We start from the raw sequence: 26,142 nt of genomic DNA on the forward strand, positions 1-26,142 counted from the left end.
TCAGCGCAGCCCTGGGCGGTGCACACCCGCTTATCTACGGCTCTGTCTCTAAGGGCACCCTTGTAAGTACTCTGCTTCCGTTCCTGTTCTGGGAGCAGTGGTTTTCTCAGCTCAGAACCTTCCGTCACAGGGCTCCACTCAAGCGAGTCCTGCCTCGGGGAAGCCTCTGAAGTTGTACACACTGCTTCTTATAAAACCAGATAACTCTCTTTACATCACTGAGCTCTTTGCCTTGGCGTATAGACCCTTGAGATACGACAGGCTATTTAGTACCACCCAGGTGTGGGGCACCTGCTGCGTGCCGGAACGTGTCAGGCCCTTTGCCCACGGTTTCCTCGTTTGATTCATAAAATAAGCTAGTGAGATCTATGGATTTATTATCCTCATTTTAGTGGTGAGGAAACTGAGGCTCAGAGTGGCCAAGGTGAGGTTCAGATCTGGATCTGTGTCATTCCCAAAACCATGCTCTCTTCCTTATAGAATCCTGATCCCCTGCGGTGAAAACCCGTACTGTTCTTGAAAGTTCTCTTCAGTTTTCTGTGTAGAGCTTGTCAGTCCCTGAAGGCCTTTCAGGTTCCAGTGCAGCAGCAGCAGGGCACGCTCCCTGGGATTAACGAGGCTGGGTACTTGCAGGGCGCTGGGGCACCCCTCTGCCTGGTGCTAGCCTGCCTTTGCCTCAGACCTCTTGCCACACAGCTGCAGCCTCAGCGGCCGTGGCAGGAGCGTCCTTTGCCCTTGTGGTCAAGTAGCTTGTGGGCTGTTGGAGACAAGACTCCCCAGCTATGGGGACACCTGCCATTTCTGGCAAACTGGCACATGGGAGGTTGGGCCCAGCCACTTAGTCTATAGGGTTTGAAGTAGAGGACCTCACGAGAGGCAGGCCTCAAAGAGAAGAGACGACCTCGTGCCAGGTGCTGGGCTCTGCCTCCATGGGCCCCCATCACTGAGATCCGCCGCTATTCCTGCAGACAAGCGTTGGGCATCCAGATTCCTTGCGGAGACCAGCTCTCGCTCGGACTGCAAAGAGAGGGGAAAATGGTTGTGGGAGGTACAAGAAAGCTTAGGAGACTGTCTTCTAAGAATAGCATGGTCCTTGTAGAAATGAGAAGAGTTTGGACTGGCTCAGGTTTTCAGAAGCCACTGATGCTGTCGGTGGTCAACCATGGCAGCGAGGCCCTCAGTGAGCTGTGGAGAGCTGCCGCGTGGCTGTGGGTCTCAGCAGGCAGTTGGACATAGCCAGGCTAGGCTCTCTGGCCTCTGGGTCGATAGCACAGAGCCGAGGGGCAGCGCTCCATAGGACGCTTTGGAGTAAGGAGATCTACCCCTTGCTGCCTCCTTTTTCTTTACATGGTCATCTCTTTTCCATTTGGGGGATATTAGGGAAGGTTTACTCAGGGACCCTGAGGTGGGCTCAGGGAGCCCTCGCCCCATAATGGCGGCCTCCACCCATGCTGTCAACTCCGAAGCATGAGGGCTGCAGTGGGTAGCAGCCGGCTTGGAGCAGGTGGGGTTTGCATGCCAGGCACTGGTGCTGGTGTCTCCCCGGAAGTGACGTGCAGGGATATTGCTTCCTCCCGTGGTTTCCTGTGAGCAGTGAGTGGGGTTTGATGTAAGGAATCCGCGAGCACGGGCCGGGGCAGAGTGGGCGCCCCGTCAGTGTGTCCTGAAACGGAACGCAAGGCCTGTTGGGCAAGGAGCCACCAACAGGCTCAGGGCTCATCTGGTTACTTGAAATTGTTCAAGGTTAACTCCGGCCTCTGTGGGAAAGGGTGGCCCGTTCTGTAACCTTGAGGCATAATGGGGGATGTGGCTGGGCTCCCCCACGGGGAGGGATGGCCTCCCACTGCACACCATCCCACAGGGCTCTGCTGTGTGTAGATGGGCTCCGGAGTGAGTCCTTACTTCCTTTCTTTGGTTTGATGCTCGGAGAACTAGCTGGTTGTCCACAAGGAAAGGAGTACGACAAGAGGAGTCACGGTGGCAGCATTTATCGAGCACTTACTGTCTATTGAGCATTAGGCTAATTTGTCCGTGACCATTATCTTACTTAATCCTCACCACGGCCCTATGAGGTAAATGCAGTTTCCCCATTTTATAGATGAGGCAAGACTCGGAAAGGTTAACTTGCCTAAGGTCACCCAACTAGGAAATGAGAGAATCCAAGTTAGGCTCCAGGGCCAATGTGCCCGGTGGGATGGGACCGACAGAGTTCTGATCTTCCCCTGAGAATGGGAAGGCGCGGACAATCCCACCTGCTGTTCTGTGTGAAGTTTAACCTGCTCTGCTTCGTAGAGAGATGGGCACCATCCCGTAGGGGGGTGCACGTACGTCTGTGTATGAATGTGCGTATGGGGTTCGTGACTGTACTTACTGCTTTATCTGCAGCAGGGTATCCACTCAGCACACCTGAATGCCTGTTTGTGTGGACAGGTGGGTACGTGTGCATGGGCGCCTGGAAGCCGGGCAGAGCCCGTGGCTGTGCATGATGGGTGGGAGAGTACCTGTGGGGGAACTCTGCACTCACTCTGTGTCTAGCAGTAGTGATTTGATTTCCACTGTCCTTCCTGTACGGGCTGGGAAAATGCGAGATGTGTGCACCTGTCACAGTGATACACAGACATGCTATAATGGGAATCTCTTGGGAGAGGGAAGACCACAGCCAGAAAGAGAATACCCATCAGCAGCGGTCCCATTGCACACCATCCCAGCTCGTCAGGCCTCCGTGCGGATTGGGCCTCAGGGCGGGGAAGGGAAAGAGCCTGGTCAGGTAGGAGGATGCAGGTGACCAGCCCCAGCCATGGGCGGGGTCAGATTGGCCAGGAAGAAGGAGTTCAGGGGGCAGAGCTCCCCCTTGCGGGGAGGGCAGTAAGCACCTCCAACTGCTCGCCTCTGAGGCCTCTGCTCCTGCCTTGCCCACAGGTCCTAGGACCCGCTGGTCCTGGGCTGTGAATGTCTTGAGGTTCTCCATCACAGTCTGGTAGTCCCTCTGAGCTGCTGGGGATCCTCTGTTGCTCTTCCAGGCTGAGGTCGCCCAGCTACAAGAGCAGGTGGCCCTGAAGGATGCAGAAATTGAGCGTCTACACAGCCAGCTCTCCCGGACTGCGGCCCTCCAGAGTGACCATGCAGAGAAAGGTAACTGGCTGGACTGTGATAGGATGTGGTTGCCCCAGGCCCCTGGCACGTGTGTCCGTGAGTGGGCGTGTGTATGCCTGTGTGAGTAGGCATGCTGATGTGCGCATATGTCCTGTGTGCAAACACGTCCAAGTGAACAGATGCACGTGTGTGTGTGCGTGTGCGTGAACGGGCCTATGAAGCACAGCTCTATTGTGGAATCATGCCGTGAACTCGTCAGTGCAGTCTGATCGCTACGCTCCGTGTAGCCACCTCTGGACCTTTTCTTTCACTTGATTGAAAGGACCTGTTTTTGTGTCATCCCCACGGGGGAGGCTTTAGTGATTCACTCACTTGATGGATGCGCGCCTGATACTCAGACTAGACCCTCAGGTCGCAGAGACGATCAGTTACTGCTCGTCCTTTAGGTCTCGACTTCAGCGTTACCCCTCAGACCTTTCCTGGCCACCCTACCTCAACGAGGTGCCCCCCAGTCCTATTTTTCTCTAACTTGGCATTCTCCTTGTTTCCATCCTAGCACTTAAAACATATCAGGGCTGCATTGGGGGAGGTCTCTTGGTGTAGACTGTCGTCCTCACTGTGGGGCCAGGCCTGTGTCTGTCTGTTTAAGACCGGATCCGCACAGCATTCAGACACGGTGGGCTCCTAAGAAATACTAAGCGAAAGGATGGTGAATGGACCTTGATAAGTTCATGTCTGCTGATTAAAAAGAGGGAATGAATCCTCAAATCGTCTTTTTCACACCTATTTACTATTTCCAGTTATTCACCTGGTGTGTAAAATGATCACACACCTTCTGACTTCTCCTCCAGCTCCAGGCTGCAGAGCGATGCTGGAGGAGGTCCTGGAGCCCTGGAGATTGGCCCCACTGCCGGGTCCTCTATCAGCCTTAGCGCTGCTTAGCTTGGGTCCCTGGCTGGGGTGGGGAAGCCATGCGGCCCTGAAGCAATGACTCGGGCTGGAGAAGGAAATTGGTGACCCATCTGTTCATCCCTCCCCCAGCCTTTCTCGGTGTCTTCCCAAGCCTTTGAGTGCACCCCTACCTGCCAAGGCAGAGGCTGGGGCCCCCTAAGATATCCTAAACTCTCTGCAGTGCTTAACCTGCACAGAACGCTTTCTGTGCCCCGACTGTAGTGCAGGCAGCCTTCCGCCGCCACCCTATGCTTCTCTATAGTCCAGACCTTCTAATCCATCATCAGGTAACTCTTGGAGCTGGTCCTTTGGTCATTTGCTGCTCAGGTTGGGTTCTGCCCAAAGCACGGAGGTTTGCCAGTCTTCCTACGGAGCTTACCACCCTCTTCCCAGAGACGGAGCTGCAGAGCTGATCTTCAGCTGCCGAGAGCCTAAGACAGTGAGCAGGCACTCTGTACTTCCCCTGAAAATGAATCCCTATGACTGTTTCCACAAAGTCCACACATTGACTCTTCCTCTTCCTGTTGGAAGTGGGATGCCTATGCTTCGGTTCCCTTGTCTCCTGCACTCTGCTTACGTGGTCGTCCCTGTCCCTTTTGCAGTAATCAGTTGAGAAATGGGGATAGGTCCTTGTTTTGAAACTCCAACTATGTGACAATCCCTAGACCTAAATATTTATCAGAATGACCTCCAGCTCCTGTAGGCATTGGCCTTTGGCCCTGCAGACCAGCTGGGGAAGAAATCAAGAGTCCGTCTTAGGCCCAGAGTGAGAGCAGGGCATGGGTTGTCCACCACAGATGGACACAGGTACCTTGGCCCCCGGGGAAATTCTGTAGGTTTATGAAATAAGATAGTTTTCCTTAACAGTAGAGTTTGTTTTAATATATTTATGGATGTGTCTAAACATTTGTTAGTCAGTTCTGACTATACCATTTTAAATTAAGCCAAGTATCCCGCTCTTTTACATAATCATTCTTTTCTCCTCTTCATTCAGCTGTAGACTTTTTTTTTCTTTTTTTAAATTCACCTGCTACAATCCATGGGACTGTAGGATTTTCTCCAAAACCAGTTAGCAGCCCAGGTGCATGCCCACTCAGGTAATTAGCAATAAATGTCTGTATTCTTCTGAGGTGTTGATTTGAAAAATTGTAGAGTTCTTCTGTGTCACCTTTGAGTAAATGGCATTTTGATTTTTCCCTACTAATGTCTATAAAGAGAAGATAAAATAATAGGTTCATTCATTCATTTACTAGTCCAACAAATATTTAATGAGACTGACTATGTCAGACATTGTCACGAGGCTCTTAAAGAAGTAAAGGAGCCCGTGTGCAGTTTATTCACAGGGAGAGTGTCTGCAGCTTAGCCTGTGGGGATGGCTGTCTGTGTTTACATAATTCTTTCTACACCTAATTCTTTTAGACCAAGAAATTCAACGTCTGAAAATGGGGATGGAAACCTTGCTTGTCGCCAATGAAGATAAGGTAAGACGGTCATCGGGCAGCCCTGTTCTTCCTCTGCTGACATCTCTGTTCAGCGCCTACAGGTCTCTGATATTCTGGGCGAGGCCAGTGACCCAGGGACGTGTCAGGAGAATGGCTTCTGCCTCTTAGAGACTGAGCCTCAGCCCCCGTTTTTGGCATTGATGCCCGGGAACTTCGCCTGAGTGAAATGTCGCAAAGGCAGAGTAAAGTCATACCTGTTTGTGCGGGTGTGGGGGAAAGAAATACCGCCGCGGTTATTGCCAGTGTCATAACTGCTGCTTAGACTCCTGGCACAACGTGACAACGGTGCGCCGATCTCCTGTGTGTGCAGTCTGGTGGTGGACTCATCACGGAGACACTAGGCAGCACGTGATGTGCTTACCCCCGTGCCTTCCGTCCTTCATGTCCGATTCCCGCGTCACCCTAGAGTGGCCCCTCTGTAACCAGAGAGCGTCTACCTGGGACGGACACAGCTCTGAGGGTCGCAGCCCTGCGTTTTACAGAGGAGGAGACTGAGATTCAAAGTACTTGAGGGTTTTGTCCAAGCTCGGGTAATAGTAGGTAGTGGAGCCAGGATTCATCCCCCCGCCCCCCAGTCCGTCTAATGCCAGAATCTGTGTGGCTTCCCAAGCCCCCAGACCTTTGCTGAAAGAAATGATCTCCTCTGGGAATTTGTCTGTTGTGCAAGGAATCTCTGACTCCCCCGGAACAGGGGAGGGTGTTGGGGATAAACACGCCGGCCGCCGGCGTTAGTTTAATCCGTCTTCGCGTGTAGCTGCAGAGGACAATGGTCGAACCGGGAGACGACTTCTGAGGCTGCCTCGGGGGGGGGGGCAGGGAGGTAGTGAGCTTCCAGATCGGAAACGTTTAAGCCCCTCGAAGGCTTGTTTATGGCTAGAGCCTGGACTCCTAGCCTCCGAGCAGAGGCAGGAACGTTCGCAGCGGCCCAGGGGGCGGACCACCGAGAACCCCGGCCCTGTGGGAAGGAGGCTGGAGGCTGAGCTTCGCGTTGAAGTGTTCCTGAGGCTCCATGTAGCATCTCTTCTCAGCGTGCCCCCACATAGTGTGGGCCCCCACGCGAAACCCTCTGAGGGGCCAGCGGTGGTGTTGACGTGTCGTCTGCTCTCACGCTGTGACAGGACCGTCGGATAGAGGAGCTCACGGGGCTGCTGAACCAGTACCGAAGGGTGAAGGAGGTGATGATGGCAGCTCAAGGTGAGGGCACGGAGCGTTCTGCCGTTTTCTCCCAGAGGGATTCCATCCACTGCGTTAAACCCAGGGGCATTTCGCCAGAAGGCTCTTCAGCTTCGTTTGGAGAAGATCCTCTGTGGGGGATGGCTGGTTAGACTGTCCTGGACGGTGGGAAATTGGCAGCTGTTGACTTCTAGAAACTATGTCTAATGACAGTCCAGAGTTCCCAAAGACTGAGCGGATACCAAGGAAGTAAAGCCATCAGTGTGAGCCCTTGGGAATCCGCATCCTTAGAGACCCGCTGTGTGTCTTTCCAGGATACCCCTTAGGGGCAGTGAGTGCAGTCAAACCTGGACCAAAAATCGGTTCGGTACCCTCATGGGAGATTAGAGCTTGTCCACCTCCTGAGGACTCTAAAAGCTCCCCCAGCAGATTCCCAGGGACTCGGGGAACCTTCTCCGCGTCTCTGGGTGCCTGGGTTCCCGGAGGAAGGCACAGGGCGGGGAGAGCTGTCCGTGTTTCGTATTTGCTGCGCCGGCTGAGTATGCCGTGAGTGCTCGTGTGGGCACGGCGGGGCGTGTGCCAGGCTGCCTGCCTTCCCCTGCGTGCCCTTGGCCTGGGCTCCGTATCGCAGGAGGGGGCCGCTCTGGGGGTGTTTAGAGACCTCTTGTTCCAGCTGAGCTTCTGCTGGCCCTGCACACGTCTCGCTGCCCTGTTTCCTCTCTTCCTTTGGTATTTGGGGTCAAGTCAGAGCCCAATTGCCTGTGGCCAAGGAATGAGAAGGTTGGGGAGGAATACTAGGGGTTTCTCTATGTTCAACACATGAGCTTTGCCTTTGAGATGACCTTCATGACAGCCCTTCATATGCCCTGAAGAATCTTACGAGTCACACTCTTCATGTACCTTTATATATTTCGTAGGCTTTCTTAATGAAGGAGAAAGACTGTTAGAATTTTGCATAATTACAGGTTTCTGAACAACTCCCGTGGTAGTGATACCCCCATCTGCTTTAATGCTTCCAGGGCCTTCAGAACGAACTCTCTCAATCAATGAAGAAGAACTCGAGGGAAGTTTCAGAAAGCGGAACGCTGCGAATAAAGGCCCTGAAGAATTATTTAAACCAGAGGTGCTCCGTTTCATCCATGATGTGGGGTTTCAGCAGGCCCTAGGAGCTCACACTGAGCTTGGGGGAGGATCTAATCAGGTACCTGTCAGGTATAAATCTTGACAGGTGAGAAGTTAAATATGGATGGAGTGGCCCCAGAGGCCTTGGGGAAAGGATTGAGGGTGCGAAGATACCCAGGTCCTGGCCTGTGTTCTGACCGGGAAGGACGGTATCGTGGATACTGGACTTGCAAGGATAAGAATTCTCAATCCAGTTCCTTGTTTCTTTTTGTCTCTCCTCCTGGGATATAAGCAGAGACCGAAGGTGGTTTCATTTCATTTCCCCGTTTCTCCAGTGTCCGTAATAGTGCGTGATGCCCAGGAGAATACAGCTATCTGTCGAATGGATGAATGTGTCTCGCTCGTCGAGGGGAATAAATTCAGCTATTGCAGGGATCTGCTCCTATCTCAGACACCCCTCCAGCCCCTATAGCCAGTAGACAGATTTTCTTTCTCTTACACGAATCTCTCTGCATTTAGACTAGATACAAATAAGCGAATAAACTCATAGATCCTGATCTCAGGTAGAGAAGGGGCTTCGGCCCAGGATGTAAAAGGTTCATGAAACTCTAGATGGCCAAACTGAAGAGGATCTTAGGGAGTCTAGCTGGACTCTTTTAATTAAGGGAGGGGCAAAAGTGTCACCAAGCGACCCGGTTATCAAGTCAGACAAACATTCCAGGTTGCTGACTATCATATGGCAGCGATGACTGACGCTCAGTACCCCTGTGTGGTCACTGATGACTGCTGTACATGGCTCTCACCTCATTTCTCCTCAGGACACCCCATTGGGATTCTTACTTTATTGTGAAGCTGAGGCTCAGAGAGGGTCATTAATCTGCTTTAGGTCACACAGCAGCTAGATGGCAGAACCTGGAATTGGACCCGTGTCTCTCTGACCAAAAAGCCCAGGCTTTTAACAACTGTATTATAATGCCGGGTTTCTCCCAACAGTAGACCAAAAAGGTACTTACTGGGCTCGAGAGAAAAGGTCACCTTTGCACTTAGTACAATACTGAAAACGTCAAACTGTGTCTTCCTTAGACACCACCATTAGCTCATGTTTGGCCCACCCATAATGCTCTTCCCTTTTTGCCTTCTCACTAAGCCCATTCTCGTTTCTCAACTGTTCTCCCCTCTGAAGCCCTCTTCTGAAGTATCCTTCCCTCCCCCGATGCCTATATTGCATTATAGATAACAGTACCATAAGAACGTCTACACTGATCTTTTATCCTGTCTACCTGTCTGCTTGTCTGCTGTGGGGAGCACCTACCCCACACCCAGCATGGGGCCTGGCAGGCCATAGACATTGCTTATGCTTGCTAAGTGAATATATCAATTCTAGTGCTTCCCATTGCAAGCACCAGAAATTGACTCTGGCTAACCTACACCAACAGGGCATGTTTTTGAAAGGGTGTGTGGTGGCTTCCGGCATGAAAGAAAAGCTGCAGACGCCGGCTCAGAAAGGGCAGGAGTGGCAGGGTCCCCAGGGTGCAGGTGTCAGGACTCTAGTGCAGGGATATGGACTTAGGTCTGGGGAGGAGGGGCATGTTGGCCCAGGGTTCCAGTACTCCTTTCTCCTGGCCATCCTGGAAGAGCAAGGCACACGTATTGACACAGCCATCATGGCTGTATCGAGGGGAAGAAGTGGAACTCCTCAAGGGGAATTGTCCAAAGAAGGAGAAAGGATGGTAGGTGGTCTCCAGACAGTAACTGTCCCCTACAGTGACTTCTGTCTTTGGTGCAGATGCCTCCAAGATGTAGCTCTCCCACCGTGGGGCCACCTCCACTACCGCAGAAATCACTGGAAACCAGGTAGGGGTCCTGATCTTGTCCCCAGAGCTGCTGTGCCCTCAGCGCACCCTTGGGGCGCCTGCATGGCAGGGACTGGCCGTGCATGGTGAGCACAGCCACATGTCCTGGACACACCTGCTGCCCTTCCGTTGAGCAGCCCTCCAGACCCTGGCAGTGTCCACAGTGTGGCCCACGCCGTGGAGCAGTCACGAACCGTGTCTACCTCACTTGGCCACAGAAGGGCTTCCCTTCCCATGGGTAAGGGTCTGGGCCACTGTCACTGAGAAGAGACCTGGCCAGGGGTTGGAGTCTCAAAGGAGAGGGGGCTGCAGGTCATCTGTGCCCACCAGCACTCCTCGGGGCTGAGAGCATCCCATGACATAGGTCTCATTTTCATCAGCCCCCTCTTGAAAGTCCTTCCTGCTCTCAGGAGTCCTAGAGCCCTGTGACAGTCCCGGCTCCCCAGGGAGAGACATTTCTTCTACAGGGAGGTTGGTCCAATTGCTTTGGGGAGCTTCACATGGCAATGAGCTTATAATGGGCTGGCCTGTGGGGTCACCTGGCTGCCACCTGTCTGGTTCCCTCTAAAATGAACCCATTTCTAGCTCCCTACGTCAGCAATTTAGAACACACTTCCAAGTTGGGCCCCATGTAATGGAGATGAAGAGGCTCCCCTGCCTGCCAGGAGCAGGCTGTCTTTCAGCGAGGGTGTCTGAGAAATTGGCCATAAGTATAATGGAAGCTTCCCCAGAATGGTGCTGAGGCCCCAGAACCTACGTACTCAGGACCCCACTTTCTAGAGCCATTGTTTCCCTCGGCCTTTAGCCCTAGAGAAAAATATCAGTGTCAAAGATGGCAACTGGCCAGTCAGTTTTGCACAATAAGTAATTTAGTTCATGAGTTCACTCGGGGAAGGCAACACTGATTGACTCACATTGACCAAACTCACAGGAGACCAGTGTACGAAGACATTTTGTTTTATTCATAGAAACCGAGAAACATCACTGCCAGGGAGACTTGTCACAAGGTAGCCCTTGTAACCACGGGTGGCATGGCCTCTTCTCTCTACAATCGGTGCCCTCCTCTGGAAAATAACCTCTGCAAAAGCAGATTCCTGTGAGGAGACTAGTCAGGGCATACAGAGCTAGGGCAGAGGGTTGGAAGACCCTCGCAGGTGATTCTCTGGAGCTGTGGCTGGCTGACGCACTCCTCTCCACTCTGGTGTGGCACAGCTCCTTCCTCCTGGATCACGCCTCAGACACATGGACGAGGCAGTGTCCACACCTTTCCTGTCGTCTGGTGCTGCAGAGTCCTTTGTGACTACAGAACACTGAGCTCCCGCTGATGTAATAGAATTGAGTGTGGATTTTCAAATGCCCAGGCCTGTCGATTTGGATTTAAGTGACGCCGTCAGGCTCCAGCAGCACGTTGTCCGACCAGGCTATCCGCCAAGATGGGCCAGTCTCCTATGTAGTGGTTGTGATGAGGGGGTGGGTTTTTTTCCTAACCTTGACCCTACAGCCACTTAACAGACTACTGGTAAAACACTTGGTATGTCCTCTGCGTGAAGGACACACCTCCTTCTCCAGTAACTGTTTCCGTGTTTGCTTTCTTTTGTGTCTTTCCAGGGCTCAGAAGAAACTCTCATGTAGTCTAGAAGACCTGAGAAGTGAACCTGTGGACAAGGTCAGCCCCTCAGTCTCTCCGTAGAGATTCCTGAGTTACTGACCCAGCAGTGCTGGGACACACAGGTCCCACCTTGTAGAGGCCTTTCTGAAGCTGAGAGGGAGGCAGGAAGTATATGAACCTTCTGAGAAAACCAGTCAGTGTGGCCCCAGGCATCACAGAGCAGGCAGGGCAGGGCATGCTGCCTGGAGTTGATGGGGAAGGTGTAGAGGTGAGCACAGGCAGGTTCTGGGGAGTAGAGGGGAGCGGGAGGCTGTAAGTTCAGAGCCGTGAGTCAGGTCAAACCCTAGAAGGGCTTGAGTCCCGGCCCTACATCCCCAGAGCCACTCTGGGAGCATTGCAGGGATTTTGAACAAGGAAATAATGTGGATACAGTTGATGCGCCCAGGAGTGAGTTCTGGGATAATTAGATTGGAGAGGAAGCTTTTTTAAGAGTCTAGAGAGAGATGCGAGGAGGGCTTTGTGGCCCCTCATTTGAGGGTAGCCCTTGACCATGTGGATGACCCCCGTGCTGGAGGGGTAGGTCGCAGTTTCTTGAGCAAGGTCACTGGAGACCAGGGCCCCTTCCCTGATGGAGCACCTTATGGAGGCCTGCTGCATGCGGTCCCTTGCTTTGAGCAGTGCGCCAGCACTGGTGACGACAGAGGAAACCCACGAAGGCTGGAGCTGGCAGGAGCCGCGGGGCCCCTTCGGTGGCTCAGCCCCTGTGGTCCTGTGCCTCTTGCTCTCCCTGGTCAGATTGCTGGCAGCTGCCCAGAATTTCTGTCCACGGCTTAGACGATGACCTGTGTTTCCTCCGTGGACGGGGATTACCTGACAGAAAGACGGGGAGGGAGGGAATGAGCCTTGCAGCTGGCAGGCTGGCGGTCCCGGGTTGTTGTTTGTGACTAACACCGGCCTCTCTTTCTCCGCATGATTGAAATCCTTCTCGCCCCTGCGCAGCGTGTCAGTGGGAGCCAGCTCTCCCCAGCGGTAGAACCCAAGGTACGGTAACCGCCGGCCCCCGTCGTGGTTGTGTGTCTGCTGGGGTTTTCACGGAGCAGGGTACGGCTTTGCACCTGTAAAATACATGAATTATAAGGGGAAGAGCGCAGGAGGAAAGACAAAGCTTCCTCTGCCGTTCTCTGCTTGTGTGCGCCCTGCTGTGTAGTGTAATTTCGCCTCATTGTCCATGGGATGGGATTTCTTAGTGTCTCCTCCATTTTACAGGCTCAGAAAAACTCATCTTTAACAAGGCATTGTCCATCTGATTGCCGGGAAGGGGGAGGTTGGGATTCCCACACACACAGGAGTGGGACAGCTCTCATCCTTTCCGCGCGCACGTGCGTGGCTGAACACAGGGGCACACTCAGCGACCGGGGCAAGAATTTTTCCGTGGCATCCCCTCATGCTGGCGTCTGGCCCTTGCTTTCTGGGAGTGAGAGCTCATTCCATGTTTCCCCGCGCTAGTAGACACATCTTGTGGACTTCCTAGAGTGTGCGCCCGCTGATGCCGGCTGTCCCTCTGGAGCCCCTGGAATGAACCAGTCTCCCCTGCTCCTGACTGCTCCAGAGTCCAAGTTTCTCAGGCCCGAGTCGAACATCCTCTTCTTCAGTGTGCAGACCACGAGCCTTTAAAGTTCCTATTCATTCTCCGTCAGCACTGTTTCTCCAGCTTGTGCCCCGGACCACACTCGAGCCTGTTCTAGATGGGGCCTGATCTAGGGACGGCTCTTGTCCTTACCGCGGTCACTCCAGGCCCTGGGCACGGGGTAGTTTTTGTGCCTCTGCTTATGTGCTGTCCTGGTGCGCTCAGCCTGAGGCAGGATTGTTCCCCATTGAGAAACAGTAAAACAGGTTGTGGGAGGCTGAAGGAAAAGTGCCTCGCCTGAGTCCGTCTGACGCAAAGCCGGTGTCCCTGCTGCTCGCCTGCGCTGCCTCTCCGTTCCAACGTACGGCAGCTGGGATTTCCGTTCCTCCACAACCAGCCTTATTCTTCTGTTCCTTCTGGGTCCTGTCCTGACCTTGACCTTCTCCAGCAGTGAGGCCTTCCTTGCCAGCTGTCCTTGGCTGAGCAGAGCTGAAAGCCCTTTCTGTCGCCCTTGGTTCCTTTGGTTGTCTTTCTTATAGGTCTGAGCTGCCCATACCTGGGTTAGGTTCTGTCCTCCTTCCCGCTCAGCTCCTCAGTGAGCACCGAGGACAGCCCACGTCGGTGGCCTCAGGGGTCTCTGCCCTGTCTTGGGCGGCGGTGGGGGGTGGGGTGGCATGTGTGATGATACAACCGGAAATCTGGTTTTGAGAGCCCTCCCCCACCCCCCTCTTTCCCGTGTCATGGGGAACCTGGAGTCACAGTTGCCTAAGCCTTTTGAGCATTGCCTTTTCCACAATCACAGTGCTTCCAGGTCTGACTGTGCATCAAAGTAATCTGAAATGCTTGTTAAAAATACGGACACTTGGGACACCTGGGTGGCTTAGTCCGTTAAGCATCTGCCTTCAGCTCAGGTCATGATCCCAGGGTCCTGGGATCCAGCCCCGCCTAGGGGATCAGCAGGGAGCCTGCTTCTCCCTCTGCCTTGCTGCTCCCCCTGCTTGTGCTTTTTCTCTCTGACAATAAATAAATAAAATCTTAAAAAAAAAAAAACAAAAAAACGCTTGGGGTGCATTCCCCGGGGTGGGGGTGGGGGCAGGGAGCGGGGATTCACGGGACCAGGTGCAGCCCGGGAGCTCTGTCTTTGCACGTGTCCCAGGTGACCGTGGAGCAGCTGGTGCAGGGACTGGCATTTGCAAACTCTTGGTCTGACCAGGTCCAGTCTCTACCTCGTGGGTCATCATGAGCTTAAAAATCATGCGGTCTCCCTATCTTAAGGTTCTGAGTATCTCTACTTCACCAGCCAGTTCTTTCAGACTTCCTTGGAAATTTAGTCTCCTTTTTTTCCACATCTCTTCTTTCTGAGCTAATTTATAGGGTTAGTAGTCCACGTTCAGTGAAGGAATCGGATTTCAAACCATTTCTTAGGACATGTATTTTGTAAGCACGCCGAATTCAGAAATTCGTTGGACACTTGGACTTTAAATAAAACTTCAAAAGATGCCTCGGTCATTAAACTCTCCATTACTTTTCTGACTTGTCCGTTTTGAAGTCAGAACTTTCGTATTACTTTTCTTCTGGGCCCAAACAAGTAATCCACAGTCGATTTCCTTGGTAATGTTGCTTCGTTTTCTCTTCTTACTCAAATGCATCCCACTGGGTTTCCCTTAGGTTTGTGGGTTTAGGGGCCATTATGTCCTTTTTCTAAAAAAAAAATTCCGGTATAGTTAACATACAGTATATTAGTTTCAGGCCCACAACATGGTGGTTCAATAATTCTGTATGTTACTCAGTGCTCATGGTGGTAACTGTGCTCTTGGTCCTCTTCGCCTGTCCCCCCACCCTGTGACCAACCCTGTGGTTCTCTACACTTAAGAGTCTGTTTTTTGTTTTGTCTCTTTTCCACTTTGTTCATTTGTTTTATTTCTTAAATTCCACACGTGAGCGAAATCCTATGGTGTTTTTCTCTGACTGCTTTATGTCCATCCTGACCAAATGAGTGCAGTTCTTTTCCCTTTACATGATCTTGGTTTTTTGGGTACCCTTCCTGTGGCCAGGGTGTGTGCACAGGCCCATTGCACTGGGGCCGAACCTCGTGCAGACTATGACCCTAAGTTCGTAAGGGAATAGTCGGCATGTTGCCCCCGGCCTGTTTTCTCTTGTCATCTCTCGAGTGTGTGCGTCCCTTCTCGCTTGGCCTTAACCTGGTGTTTTTCAAAGTAACTGTTACCATAATATATAAATATAATTTATATATGACATATATCATAAATGTATGTTATAAAGCAATAGGTATACCCTTTACTAGAATTCGGGTTTGTTCATTCAAAGTGCTCAAAGGGTCATTCACGGCTGCTAATTCATCGAGCGTCCAAGCGTCCAGCCAAAGGGCAAAGGCCCCCCCTTTGCAAGACACTTCCACTTCCTGTTCAGGGTCAGTTGCAGTCAGCCCTGGATTTGGGCCTGACTCTGTCCCTGTCTCATTGTGTGGCCCTTGGGCAAGTTTCTTTCTCAGAACTCTGGTCCCTTTCCCTGGACTAAATGATCTTTGCAAGGTCTTTGAGTTGGCCTAAGTGACAAATGGCTCTTGGAAAGCTGAGTTGTCCCTGCATCCAAAGATTTCCTAACTGGGGTTGAGTCTGAGGCCGCTGAGTTGATTCAACACGTCTCTCTCTCTCCTTCCAATAGGACAGCCCTTTCCTGGCAGAGCACAAATACCCCACGTTACCTGGGAAGCTTTCAGGAGCTACGCCCAACGGCGAGGCTGCCAAGTCGACTCCCACTGCCTCCCAGCCCGACCCTGCAGGGAGCAGCCTGCTGCGGCTGAGTGAGCGTCCAGGCCCTGGGGCTGGCGTGTCCTGGGGCAGTGGCCTTGGCACTTCCAGTTACCGCCGCGGCAGCCCCCAGTTGGAGGGGGTGGGGGGACAGGACGGGCCGTCCCTCTGGTCGGCTTCACTGGCAGAGATGATGGCCCCCTGTCTGGGTACATTGTTTCCTTCGGTGAGCGCCGTAGAGCGCCAGACACCCAGGCTGTGAGTCCACCCTTTCTTTCTGCACTCACTCCACCCCCATTTGCCCTCTTCCAGTCCTCCTCTCTTGGCCCTTCGTGTCTTTCCCATCATTCCTCTGTTCCTTCCCTCGTAGACCCCTGACTGCATCCTTCCTGTCCCTCCCTCCCCCTCTGTCGTCCTGATCTCTCTCCTGTCTCTGCCTTCCTCTTGCAGCCTCCCTATTACCAGTAGGATGATATGCACTCTTCCAAGGGAGAGTGTTTCCTTAGGGAAATGGAGTGGCTAGTGGGCAAGGATGTCCATCCCCAGGGACCCTTTTGGTACTTAGGGCCTGGAACCGTGGAGGTGTTTGCTGCTTTTCATGCAGAGTAGGCCATTTTCCTCAACAACAACAGATCGGTAGAGCTTAGGAGGGAATGTTCTGGTCCCTGCAGAGCTCTCCCTACCCCCCTCCTCATCCCTGGTAGTTCCGAGCTGGCCCGTGGGTTGGCTTCTGCCCTTGGCCAGTTCTGCCTCTGGCTGCGAGAACTCTAGAGAAGCTCTTCAATGAGTCTGTCCTAGTAACACTGAGACTCTGGACTTGCAACAGCTTCAGACCATTCTAGTCCGATCTAAGGGAGCCTTGGTACCCACACGAGAGCAGCATGTGGCCCAGGCTATCAGCCCCTGCCGCTCTCCCTCCCTCTCCCTACGTGTGTGTGGATGCCTCAGCCTGCCAGGAAGTGGCCCCAGGAGTATTTGGCCCCCTCACGTGAGGCCGCCTCTCCCCACACTGACCCTGTGGGCCAAGTTAGTCACCGTTTCCCCACCCCTTCTTTTCTCGTGGGATTATTTTTCTTTCTGTTTGAGTTTTTCTCTCTTGCTCGATGACTCTTTTGTTTATTTCTTTGCTTCCCTATAACTCTGTTGGGCTGGACTTTGGCCTCTCTTGCTTCTTCATGTGGCTTCTCTGCTTCTTGATTGCCTGGAGATCGTGGCCGGAGTGTCAGTGCCCCCGTGTTAGGTACTGTACCCTTCCAGGTGAGGTGGGGAGTGAGATGCCCTTGTTTCCCTTCCCGGACACCCTCCCCTTCTGGAACATTCAGCCACATCCGCCTCCTGCCTGCATCCCTGCATCTCCCTTGGGAGAAGGAGGAAGCTCCTTGTTGGAGTTACCTGCAAGCACTTGAAGACATTAGTTCACCCTGATTGTGAGCCTTATCTCGTCCCGTCCTCAGAGAGAGAGGCTGGAGTGTGCCTGAGCCCCCTGCTGGTCTCTGCGATGAAGGTGTAACGTTCTGCCCAGCAGGCAGAGCATACTTTCCCACTCCCACTGAAGGATGGCCCTGGCCTGGGGATGAGGTTTCGAAGGTCGTGTTCCTTCCTGTCCTTCACACACCATTCCATTCTTTCCATCTCAGGGGAGACAGAGAGTGGTTGGGACGACACTGCCGTGGCCAACGACCTCTCATCCACGTCATCGGGCACTGACTCAAGCCCCCAGTCTCCCCTGACGCCAGATGGTAAACGGAGCCCCAAAGGCATCAGGAAGTTCTGGGGAAAGTAAGTTGGTGGTGGTGATCATAATTGTGTTGCTTAGAATTGATACTCTTCTTGACCGGGCAAAGAACCACATAGCCCCCTGTTTAATTAGATGTTGGAACAGCAGTAGAAACAGAACGGCCATGAGAGGGAAGAATTTGAGTTCTGTCCGAGGGCCCAGAGGAGGAGAGCACTAACCCAGCAGTTGCCTTAACCTGCCCTTCGTTCCAGGCGTCACTCCTTCCCACGAGCCCCGAGCACATTCTCTGCAGCTTGCACCACATGCACTTTGGGAGAGACACACAGATGAGACCAACTTCTCCCTTCCGAGGGGTCAGTCTGTGTCTAAAGAAAGACTTGCTGGCCCCACTGACCCAGTCTGTGACATGCGGCAGAAACGGGCCTCCTACCCCACATCATTCCTCACTTGGACCCCACAGGGCGTGCCCCAAATCCCAGAGGCAGAATGAGAATGGAGACTTGGGTCTGGGGAGGTGTCACGGGCCGTGATCCTTGACCTGTGGGAGGCCCTGGGCAGCAGTGCCGTGGGGAGTCCGGGGGTCCAGCTCGTGTGGCCTGCGTAGGGGATGGTCTCTGCCTACGTGCTCCCAGCTGCCCCCTGACAGTCTCCACGGACTCCTCTCCACACAGAATCCGAAGAACTCAGTCCGGGAACTTCAACACCGATGCCCCAGGAATGGCAGAGTTTCGACGAGGTGGGCTCCGGGCGACAGCAGGGCCGAGGCTCTCTAGGACCAGAGACCCCAAGGGTCAGAAATGGTAAGGCTCCCTCCACTCCATAGACCGAGAACTTCCCTCCTGGGAGCCAGGAGCCCCTAGTGCAGAGCTTCTCCCCCTTTCCCAGGCACACTGAGGTAAAGGCCAGAGGCTCCGACAAGCTGCTGTGGGTGGTGGGCCCTCTGGCCTCCCTGGGGACCTCAGCAGCTCGCACGCATGCGGTCGTTCTCAGAAGCTGGGCACGCTGGATGGAGAAGCTCTGGTGCGAATCATAGACCTGAGTTGTTAGCGGCGAGCCCTAAACCAAGTTCTGTCACTTCTCTGTGCCTCAGTTTCCTCATTTGTGAAGTGAGGAGTCAAAAGAAGTATTTTATTAAAGTTCTCATGAGGACTACATCGCTACCACCCATCTAACCCAGGCATCAGCAGGCTGCCACTTCACGGGTCGACCTCCTCCAGTAAATGCGAAGAAGGGCATTGTCCCCCACCACCCGAGCAGGCCACGCTGCCATTTTGCCTCCTAAGACAGGGCACCAAACTTTGCTGAAGGGTGTTAGCTGAAGGGGGTGGCAGAGGGTATATGCCATGGGAACCACTATGGGAACTTTTGCAGGAGTCTCCCTTCACGCCCGAACGAAAAAGCATGAAAAGAAGTTAAACTTTTCTGGACCGCCCTGTCTGCACCAGTAGACACTCTCCAGTTCCTAGCTCTGCCCCCTTTCCTTAGGCCGCCCTATTCTCAGAAAGCGTGCCTGCCTCAGGCCGGCGCGGGCCAAAGAGTACTCCTGTGTTTTGAAAAATCCCTTTCCATGTCCTCTGATGCTCTGTTCCCATCAGACAATTTCCACAGAATATTACCTCCAGGAACTATCTCTGAAGTCTGAGTTACTCAGCCAAGATCAGGCTTCTGGGGGCCTCTGGTAGCCTTTGTCAGGATTGGATTGCGACATTTTCAATCTAACCCAGCAGTGAAAAGTAACGGTTAAGTCTCTTATATTTAATCCCTCTGAGACTGCCGTCTGCCCAGGGCCAAGCGCAGGTAGTGAGTAAGATATGCACAGCTCAGATAACAATCCTCAGAAACAGTGCAGTGGAGACGAGAGAAGCACGTTTCCCCGAAGCATCCTCTTGTTGGTGGACCTCCCCCACCCCCCAGAAAGGGAACCCATGGAAGCCCACTCCCCTTCCCCACCCCGCGACCCCCGGGGTTCTAGGCTTTCTTGGGTTCGAGACACGGGGCCTTTCCAGATCCACTTGCGCTTTGATGGGCGTCCTCAGACGTACTGTCCAGATGCCGTGCAGAGAGATGTGAGGATCGTAGGCTTCTGTACCTGCTGTCTGGGGACCGAGGCGTTGGCGTTACAAATGTAAATGGTCAGTACGCGGTCGCCTGGGGAGGCAGGAGAATCTAAGGACATGGTCTGAGAAGGCAGAGACCCATTCAGAGCCGTTAAAAAGTGAGCCAGAGAAAGCTTACATATTCTGCCAGAACGTTCTAATTTGATAGCCATTTTTTCAATTTAGACTTAAACGTTTCTGATTTTTCAGACATGGAAAAAAATCTACAGTAAGCTTGCGTGATTAATCGCAGCTCCCATTCTGACGATTTCTTTAGCGTTGTTTGAGTGGCAGGGGTGTAAGAACGTTCTCTAAGACCCTTCGGCGTTTTTCCTTAGTGCAGGACCGCATGGTTAGGACGCCCGGCCAGCCATTCTGGGATAGGCTAACCAAAGTCAGGAGCTTCTCAGCTGAAGGGAAAACTGCCTTTCCAGCCACAGGGCTGCCTCGTGTGAGTGTCTTTGTGCTTTGTTAACCATAACAAGGACGAGGAAGAGAGAGAAGGCCGTCCTGAGGAACTGGCTGCTATTATGCTAACGGTGCTTGTGGTAAGGCCCTGCGTTGGCTGGTAGAAAAGAAAGGTCTTTATTACTCATCAGCAGAAATTTGATATAAAGTAATGTCCTCTGGTATTTATAGATGTTTCGGTATAGCCTTAGAAAGTCTCGTCACCAGTATCGCTGTAGCAGAAGTACTTGGTTACGGAAAGTCTCCAGCCCCAGTCTCTCTCTTTTTTTCTAACAAAATATTTCTTTTTAAAATAATCATATTTGATAATGACATTTCCTATGACTCTTCTCTGAGGTTTATAGAACAAATTTTATTGTATTTTTTTTCTCTCCAATAAAGTTTTACTGATTTCCGTTCCAGTCGGCTCTGCTTCACAGAGTGCCTGTCACACCCACAAAAAATGACATTTTATTGTTAATTTAGTTTGCAGATGTTTGTCTTTTTTTTTTTTTTGTGAATTGTCTGCATTTTTTGCCCATTTTTGTTGTCTGTCTTACAGACTTCTCTCTGCTATGTATCAACACATGAAGCTATGTCTAATAATTGTGATAAATTATGTTTTAGGCTTGTTGCAGAATTTTACTTTATTCTGTGACACTTGGACATATGGAATTTTTATGTTTATGTATAACGAGGTTCATGAACTTTTTCCTCTGTGGTTTCGTTCATGTTAAATTTGTTCAATGATTTTTTAAAAAAACGGTGTCTGAATCCTCTATTTGGGGATTTATTTTGGTATGTGGCAAGAAGTATTTTGATTTTCCCAAGAAAAAGCAGTAGTGTATATAATGTTGAAATCAGGCCGACTCGATGACCTGGCTGGATCTCATCTCTGTGCAGAGATGATTTCTGCATTGGCCTCCTGAGTCCGCCGTCCTACGGGACTGTAGCTTTATGAGGGTCTCCAGTCAGACTCTTTCATCGCGTTTCTCCCGTATTCATGGTGTCATAGTTCATCTTGAACGTGAGAAGGTCTAAGCTTCGAGGTCCTTTTCTTGCACCTGGGTGTCTTCTAGGATCTAGAGAGAGTCCAGTCAATGTGCCAACAAAGCCGTGTGTTTTGCAAAACTTTCCCAAGTAAGGTATTTTAACACAACTAGTTTTTGACTGCTGACTCTTTACTCCAACCTTCCCTCCGTCTACACACTGCCTTCTGCCAGATGATGTTGGCGCAGCATGGGCATTTGGGGGATCTGGCTAAGGGGAAGTTGAGTTTTGGGTCTCCATTTAGTTTGGATTTGTTGGGATGTGCTGATGTGGTGTGCACTCACTTCGCGTTTAGTTGACTAGCTGTCCCGTGTAAAAATGGCTCCCAGGATTCCTGCTACCTCCCAATGTGCCAGTCCACCCAGCACTCTGATACAAAGACACTGAATTGGCAATCATGTCCCAGTATGAACGTGTCCGTTGGCTCTCAGTATCAGAAGTATGGGGTAGTGGAAAAGAAACATTGCAAATGTACTCACAGAAGCTATTCTGTGAAAATTTTTTCCAGTCATTAGACCTGCAAAATCCCAGGCAAGGGATTTGGTTCTCCTGGATGGTTAGTCAAAACAGAAGTGCTGTCTAGTCAGAAATGCACTTACTGATGAAGTGTATCCAATTACGGATGCACCACATGCTCTCCCTCTTTCATGGAGATGGTATATCTGATCATCTCTTACATCATTTTCACCGCAGTTTGGAAAGATGCTTTGGAGCGCATCAGTAAAGCAAGTGATTTGGCTGTGCCCGAAGGGTACCTTCTCTAACCTCTCTAAATTGCTTAATTGCGTGTTCAACTGAGGGGGACCCCAGAACTGAGAGAACCTAGTGGGGTCAGGGGCGTGGAGAAGCAGGGTCTGCCACTGTGGGGACAACGCAGGTGTAGGAGGGTAGAGACCATTTACAAAGAAGGACATGGGAATTCTGTCGAAGGTGAGCACCAGCGCTTGGAAGGTTTCGAAAAGGTGTACAAGAGTGAGGTTTTCAAATCATGAACTCAAAAACACATTTTTCCTTCAGAACTGAAATACCCCTCTGATATATTGAATATATATTTTTTGCCAATTTCCAGAAATAAGAAAAGGAGTGAAATCAAAAGCTAATAGAATGTGAAATAAAAATGATAAAATGAACATTTGAAATTGAAAGTATTCTGGCATTAAGAACAGACAACCAGGGTGCCTAGTCAGCGTTGTTGGTTAAGCGTCTGTCTTCAGCTCAGGTCGTGATCCTGGGGTCCTGGGATCCAGTCCCCCTTTAGGCTCCCTGCTCAGTGAGGAGTCTGCTTCTCCCTCTGCCCCCCCCCACTCTCATGCGTGCTCTATCTTTCTCTATCTCAAATAAATAAATAAAAGATCTTAAAAAAAAGAACAGACAAACCGTAAGAGACTTTTAACTATAGGAAACAAACTGAGGGTTGCTGGAGGAGAGGTGGGTAGGGAGATGAGGTAACTGGGTGGTGGGCGTTAAAGAGGCACTTGATGTAATGAGCATTGGTGTTACGTGCAGCTGATGAAATGACTAAACTCTACCTCTGAAACTAATAATGCACCATATGTTAATTGATTTAAAAAATGAGTATCTCAAAAAAAAAAAGAATAAACAAAAAAAATTCTAGGTCATATCAAAAGCAGTAATTCATTAAAAGCAAAAGATAAATTACAAACAAAAATAGTGAATAGGTCCCTAGATTAATGTTCATATACAGTGAATCATATGAACACACTGGAAAAAGCTGAAAATTTCTTCATTTAACATGATGTAACGCATCAGCAAAGATAACAGACTTGTAGTAGGAATTTATAAAAATATTTTTAGATTTTGTGATGTTTTTCAGTTTGTTTAAATTTGTAATCTTTTGTGATTTCTCATTCTAAATATTTGTTCCTAAGTCCATATTCAAATTTTGTACTTTTCTTAAGGAGGTCCTCCCATTTTCCAAGTTCTAGGTCTCACAAAACCTGGAGCGATACCCATGGCTCATTACTCCATGTGGCCAGCACTTACCCCAGGACACCTAGAATCAGGCTTGCTTGTTCTTTTCTTTTTAAAAAAAATATTTATTTATTTATTTTACATTCTAATCAATGACATTTTATTTTTTAATTAAAATGCAATTAATTAACATATACTATATTATTGGTTTCAGGGGTAGAGGGCAGTGTAGACTCATGCTTTCTTGTCATTCTAGTCTTTTAATGCCTTCACCTTAAGAACAACTCAACCAGGCATTCCAGAACAATTTTTTAACCAGCATGTTAGGGGTACTTTCCCGGAAGGAACCTTACAGACGGTCTAGTTTTCTACATTCCATAAATCCTGGTTTGTTTTTTCTTCCAATGAACATAAAGCTGCTTTGTCAACCTCCCCCCATCTCAGACTCCATGGAGGTTTCGAGTGTGCCATTATATTCACACTTAAATGAAAAATTTATGTCTTTAAGAACTGATGGCTTTGTAACACCCAGTCATCCTGTCTAGGAACATGATCTCGCTCCTGACTTATTCATGACTTGATGTTGCACGGTTACGTGTTATCGTCACCACCTCCCCCTGCATGCCCGCATCCCCGCACACATGTACATAAGACCGAGGCATTGCTTGTGAAACAACTTTTTTTTTTTCCTTAAGATTTTATTTATTTATTTGACAGAGAGGCAGCGCAGGGAGCCCGATGCGGGGCTCAATCCCAGAATGCTGGGATCATGACCTGAGCCGAAGTCAGATGCTTAACAACTGAGCCACCCAGACACCCCTGTGAAACAACTTTAATTCTAGTTGCTATGAATGAGATTTTTAAATTATTGTAACAAAAATGTTAGTCTGTGTGCTGTTGATTTTCTAAGTCATATAAATATGACACGCATGTGTTATAAGTAGCCACCTTCCTGGGTTCTGTTGGGATTTCCAGGTGGACAGGCACGTCATCTGAGAAGAGTAGCTGTCTTTTACCTTCTAGCTGCCTTTTTCTCTCTTCTTATACTGGCTGTACTCTTAGACCCATGTTATTAGTCCTGATAAAAATACTCTTTTTATTGACTTTCATGGGAATGTCCCTAGTGCTTCATTAATAAAGCATTAGCTGTTTAGAAGAGGTTTTTTTTTTAATGTTAGAAAACGGACCCTGTTTTCCTAGTTTTCTAAGCATTTCCCTAAAGATAGTGTCGATCCATAAAAATCTTGTTGATAATATAATCATCCTCGTAACGTGTCACGATTCTGGGCTCGTGGCACATGTGCCTCGTAAGCGGACCGACGGCACATAGACACAGCCTCCTGAGGACCCCATGACAGGCCCGTGCTCACAGTCCCTGCAGAGTCGAAATTCACACCAGGTGTTACCACAGGCAACTCTAGAGTCCACTGCACATGCGTGTTGTAGGGACTTTTGTGTAGCTACATCCCGTGATGGGGATGGTTTAAAATACAGTTCCCTTTCCTGTGAGGCTCCGTTGTGCTCAGATGCAGCCTCGAGCTCTCCCACTAACAGGGCCATGCCGTTTTCCCGCTCCCCAGTGACGCCAGCGCCCCCTTTGGCCAGTGGAGCACCGAGCGCGTGTGTGCGTGGCTGGAAGACTTCGGTCTGGGCCAGTACGTGATCTTTGCCCGGCAGTGGGTGACTTCCGGCCACACTTTACTGTCAGCTACCCCCCAGGACATGGAAAAGGTAGGGACTGAGCCCCGGGAAGGAGGTTCCCCTTTCTCCTCAAACCAATGTCTGGGGAGGTGAGGCCCCACTTCTCCTTCCCTTGCCCTTACACGCACGCGCGCACGCGCACACACACACACACACACAAGGGGGCGTGCAGGAGGCCAAGATGTCCTCTGTGACTGCAGGTTGATCCCAGGGCACTGTGCAGGGGTCCACTGACACCCCACACACACACACAAGATGGACTGTCTCCACCCAGACATGGCGCCCTCCGAGGGTCAAGCTGCCAGCAGGAAGTTCACATCTGTCTTATCTTTCAATTGCAGGAGTTGGGAATTAAGCAACCTCTGCACAGGAAGAAGCTGATTTTAGCCGTGAAAGCCATCAACACCAAGCAGGAGGAGAAGTCGGCCCTGCTGGACCACATCTGGGTGACACGTAAGGACGGGCCGTGTATAGCCTGTCTCTGGCGGCTGCTAAGGGTAGATGGCACTGGCCTGGGAGCGCGTGCCTCAGAGCCTGCGCGCTCGTTGGGAAAGGCGATGGGGGAATTCCTTACGGGGAGTACAGCTGGGTCTGCAAGAGGATCATTCGTTGCTTTTTATCTGCATTCACAGTCTCCCATTCGCGCGAGCCTGAGCACACCTGTTCCTTCTGGTTTCTGCAGGTTGGCTCGATGACATTGGCTTACCGCAATACAAAGACCAGTTTCACGAGTCCCGAGTGGACGGGCGAATGCTGCAGTACCTAACTGTGGTGAGGGTTTTCCCTTTCAGTGTCGCCTGTCCCTGCGAGCCCAGCTCAGGTATCCCCACGGTGCTTATTCTAAACTCGATTCCACCTCCTCCCTCCTATCCCTGAGGTCTCTAAGTGGTATTGTTGGTCACGCAAGAGGTCCGAGGTAGCAGCATAGGAACCACCGTGCTAAGAGAAGCTGCTGGCGTGTCCATGAGCACCTTCTGAGATGCGCTAGACTTGTCTGTGTGTGGTCTGGGAAGGAGTCTTAAGGGTCTTAGTCACCTTGGAAGTTCTGGTTTATCGACACAAACTTTTCTCTTCCAGAATGATCTCCTCTTCTTGAAAGTCACCAGCCAACTACATCATCTCAGCATCAAATGTGCCATTCATGTGCTGCATGTCAACAAGTTCAACCCCCACTGCCTACACCGGCGGCCAGCCGACGAGGTGAGGGCCGGACGGTACCTAGCCTGGTAGCCCTGTGTCGGGACACCTGCAGGATGAGGTGTGAGAAAGCGAGAATGACCTCAGCACAACATGGCTGCCTTCTGAACCCGGGTGCTGGGGATTCTTTCCTTTGCTAGTGCTTCACGGTGCCCCAGACGCCCCCCGTTTGCCTGCATTTTGTGTCCCACCACAGAACACTAGTCCTCTAAGCTCCCACCACTCTCGGGGAGACCCATGTTCGGGCCAGAGGCGGCAACAACAAGTCTTTGAAAGCCAT

The 26,142-nt window shown here is 51.2% G+C and overlaps 1 protein-coding gene across 7 annotated transcripts in view; it reads left to right on the forward strand.

Moving 5' to 3' along the window:
• The window catches only part of PPFIBP2 (PPFIA binding protein 2), a 141,115-nt gene that overhangs the window by 108,096 nt on the left and 6,877 nt on the right, over positions 1-26,142 (forward strand). For all 7 annotated transcript variants that reach the window (XM_008683817.2, XM_008683819.2, XM_040630741.1 and 4 more), the window contains 14 exons: positions 3,021-3,132; positions 5,464-5,525; positions 6,665-6,740; positions 7,739-7,842; positions 9,628-9,695; positions 11,303-11,360; positions 12,303-12,344; positions 15,616-15,754; positions 17,339-17,480; positions 18,111-18,239; positions 24,545-24,695; positions 25,007-25,118; positions 25,348-25,436; positions 25,743-25,865. In XM_008683817.2, the coding sequence (XP_008682039.2) occupies positions 3,021-3,132; positions 5,464-5,525; positions 6,665-6,740; positions 7,739-7,842; positions 9,628-9,695; positions 11,303-11,360; positions 12,303-12,344; positions 15,616-15,754; positions 17,339-17,480; positions 18,111-18,239; positions 24,545-24,695; positions 25,007-25,118; positions 25,348-25,436; positions 25,743-25,865 (1,407 nt within the window). The remainder of the gene's footprint in view (positions 1-3,020; positions 3,133-5,463; positions 5,526-6,664; positions 6,741-7,738; positions 7,843-9,627; positions 9,696-11,302; positions 11,361-12,302; positions 12,345-15,615; positions 15,755-17,338; positions 17,481-18,110; positions 18,240-24,544; positions 24,696-25,006; positions 25,119-25,347; positions 25,437-25,742; positions 25,866-26,142) is intronic.

The sequence above is a fragment of the Ursus maritimus genome, unplaced genomic scaffold, assembly GCF_017311325.1.
Source record: "Ursus maritimus isolate PB19 unplaced genomic scaffold, ASM1731132v1 scaffold_16, whole genome shotgun sequence".
In the NCBI taxonomy this organism is placed as follows: Eukaryota; Metazoa; Chordata; class Mammalia; order Carnivora; family Ursidae; genus Ursus; species Ursus maritimus.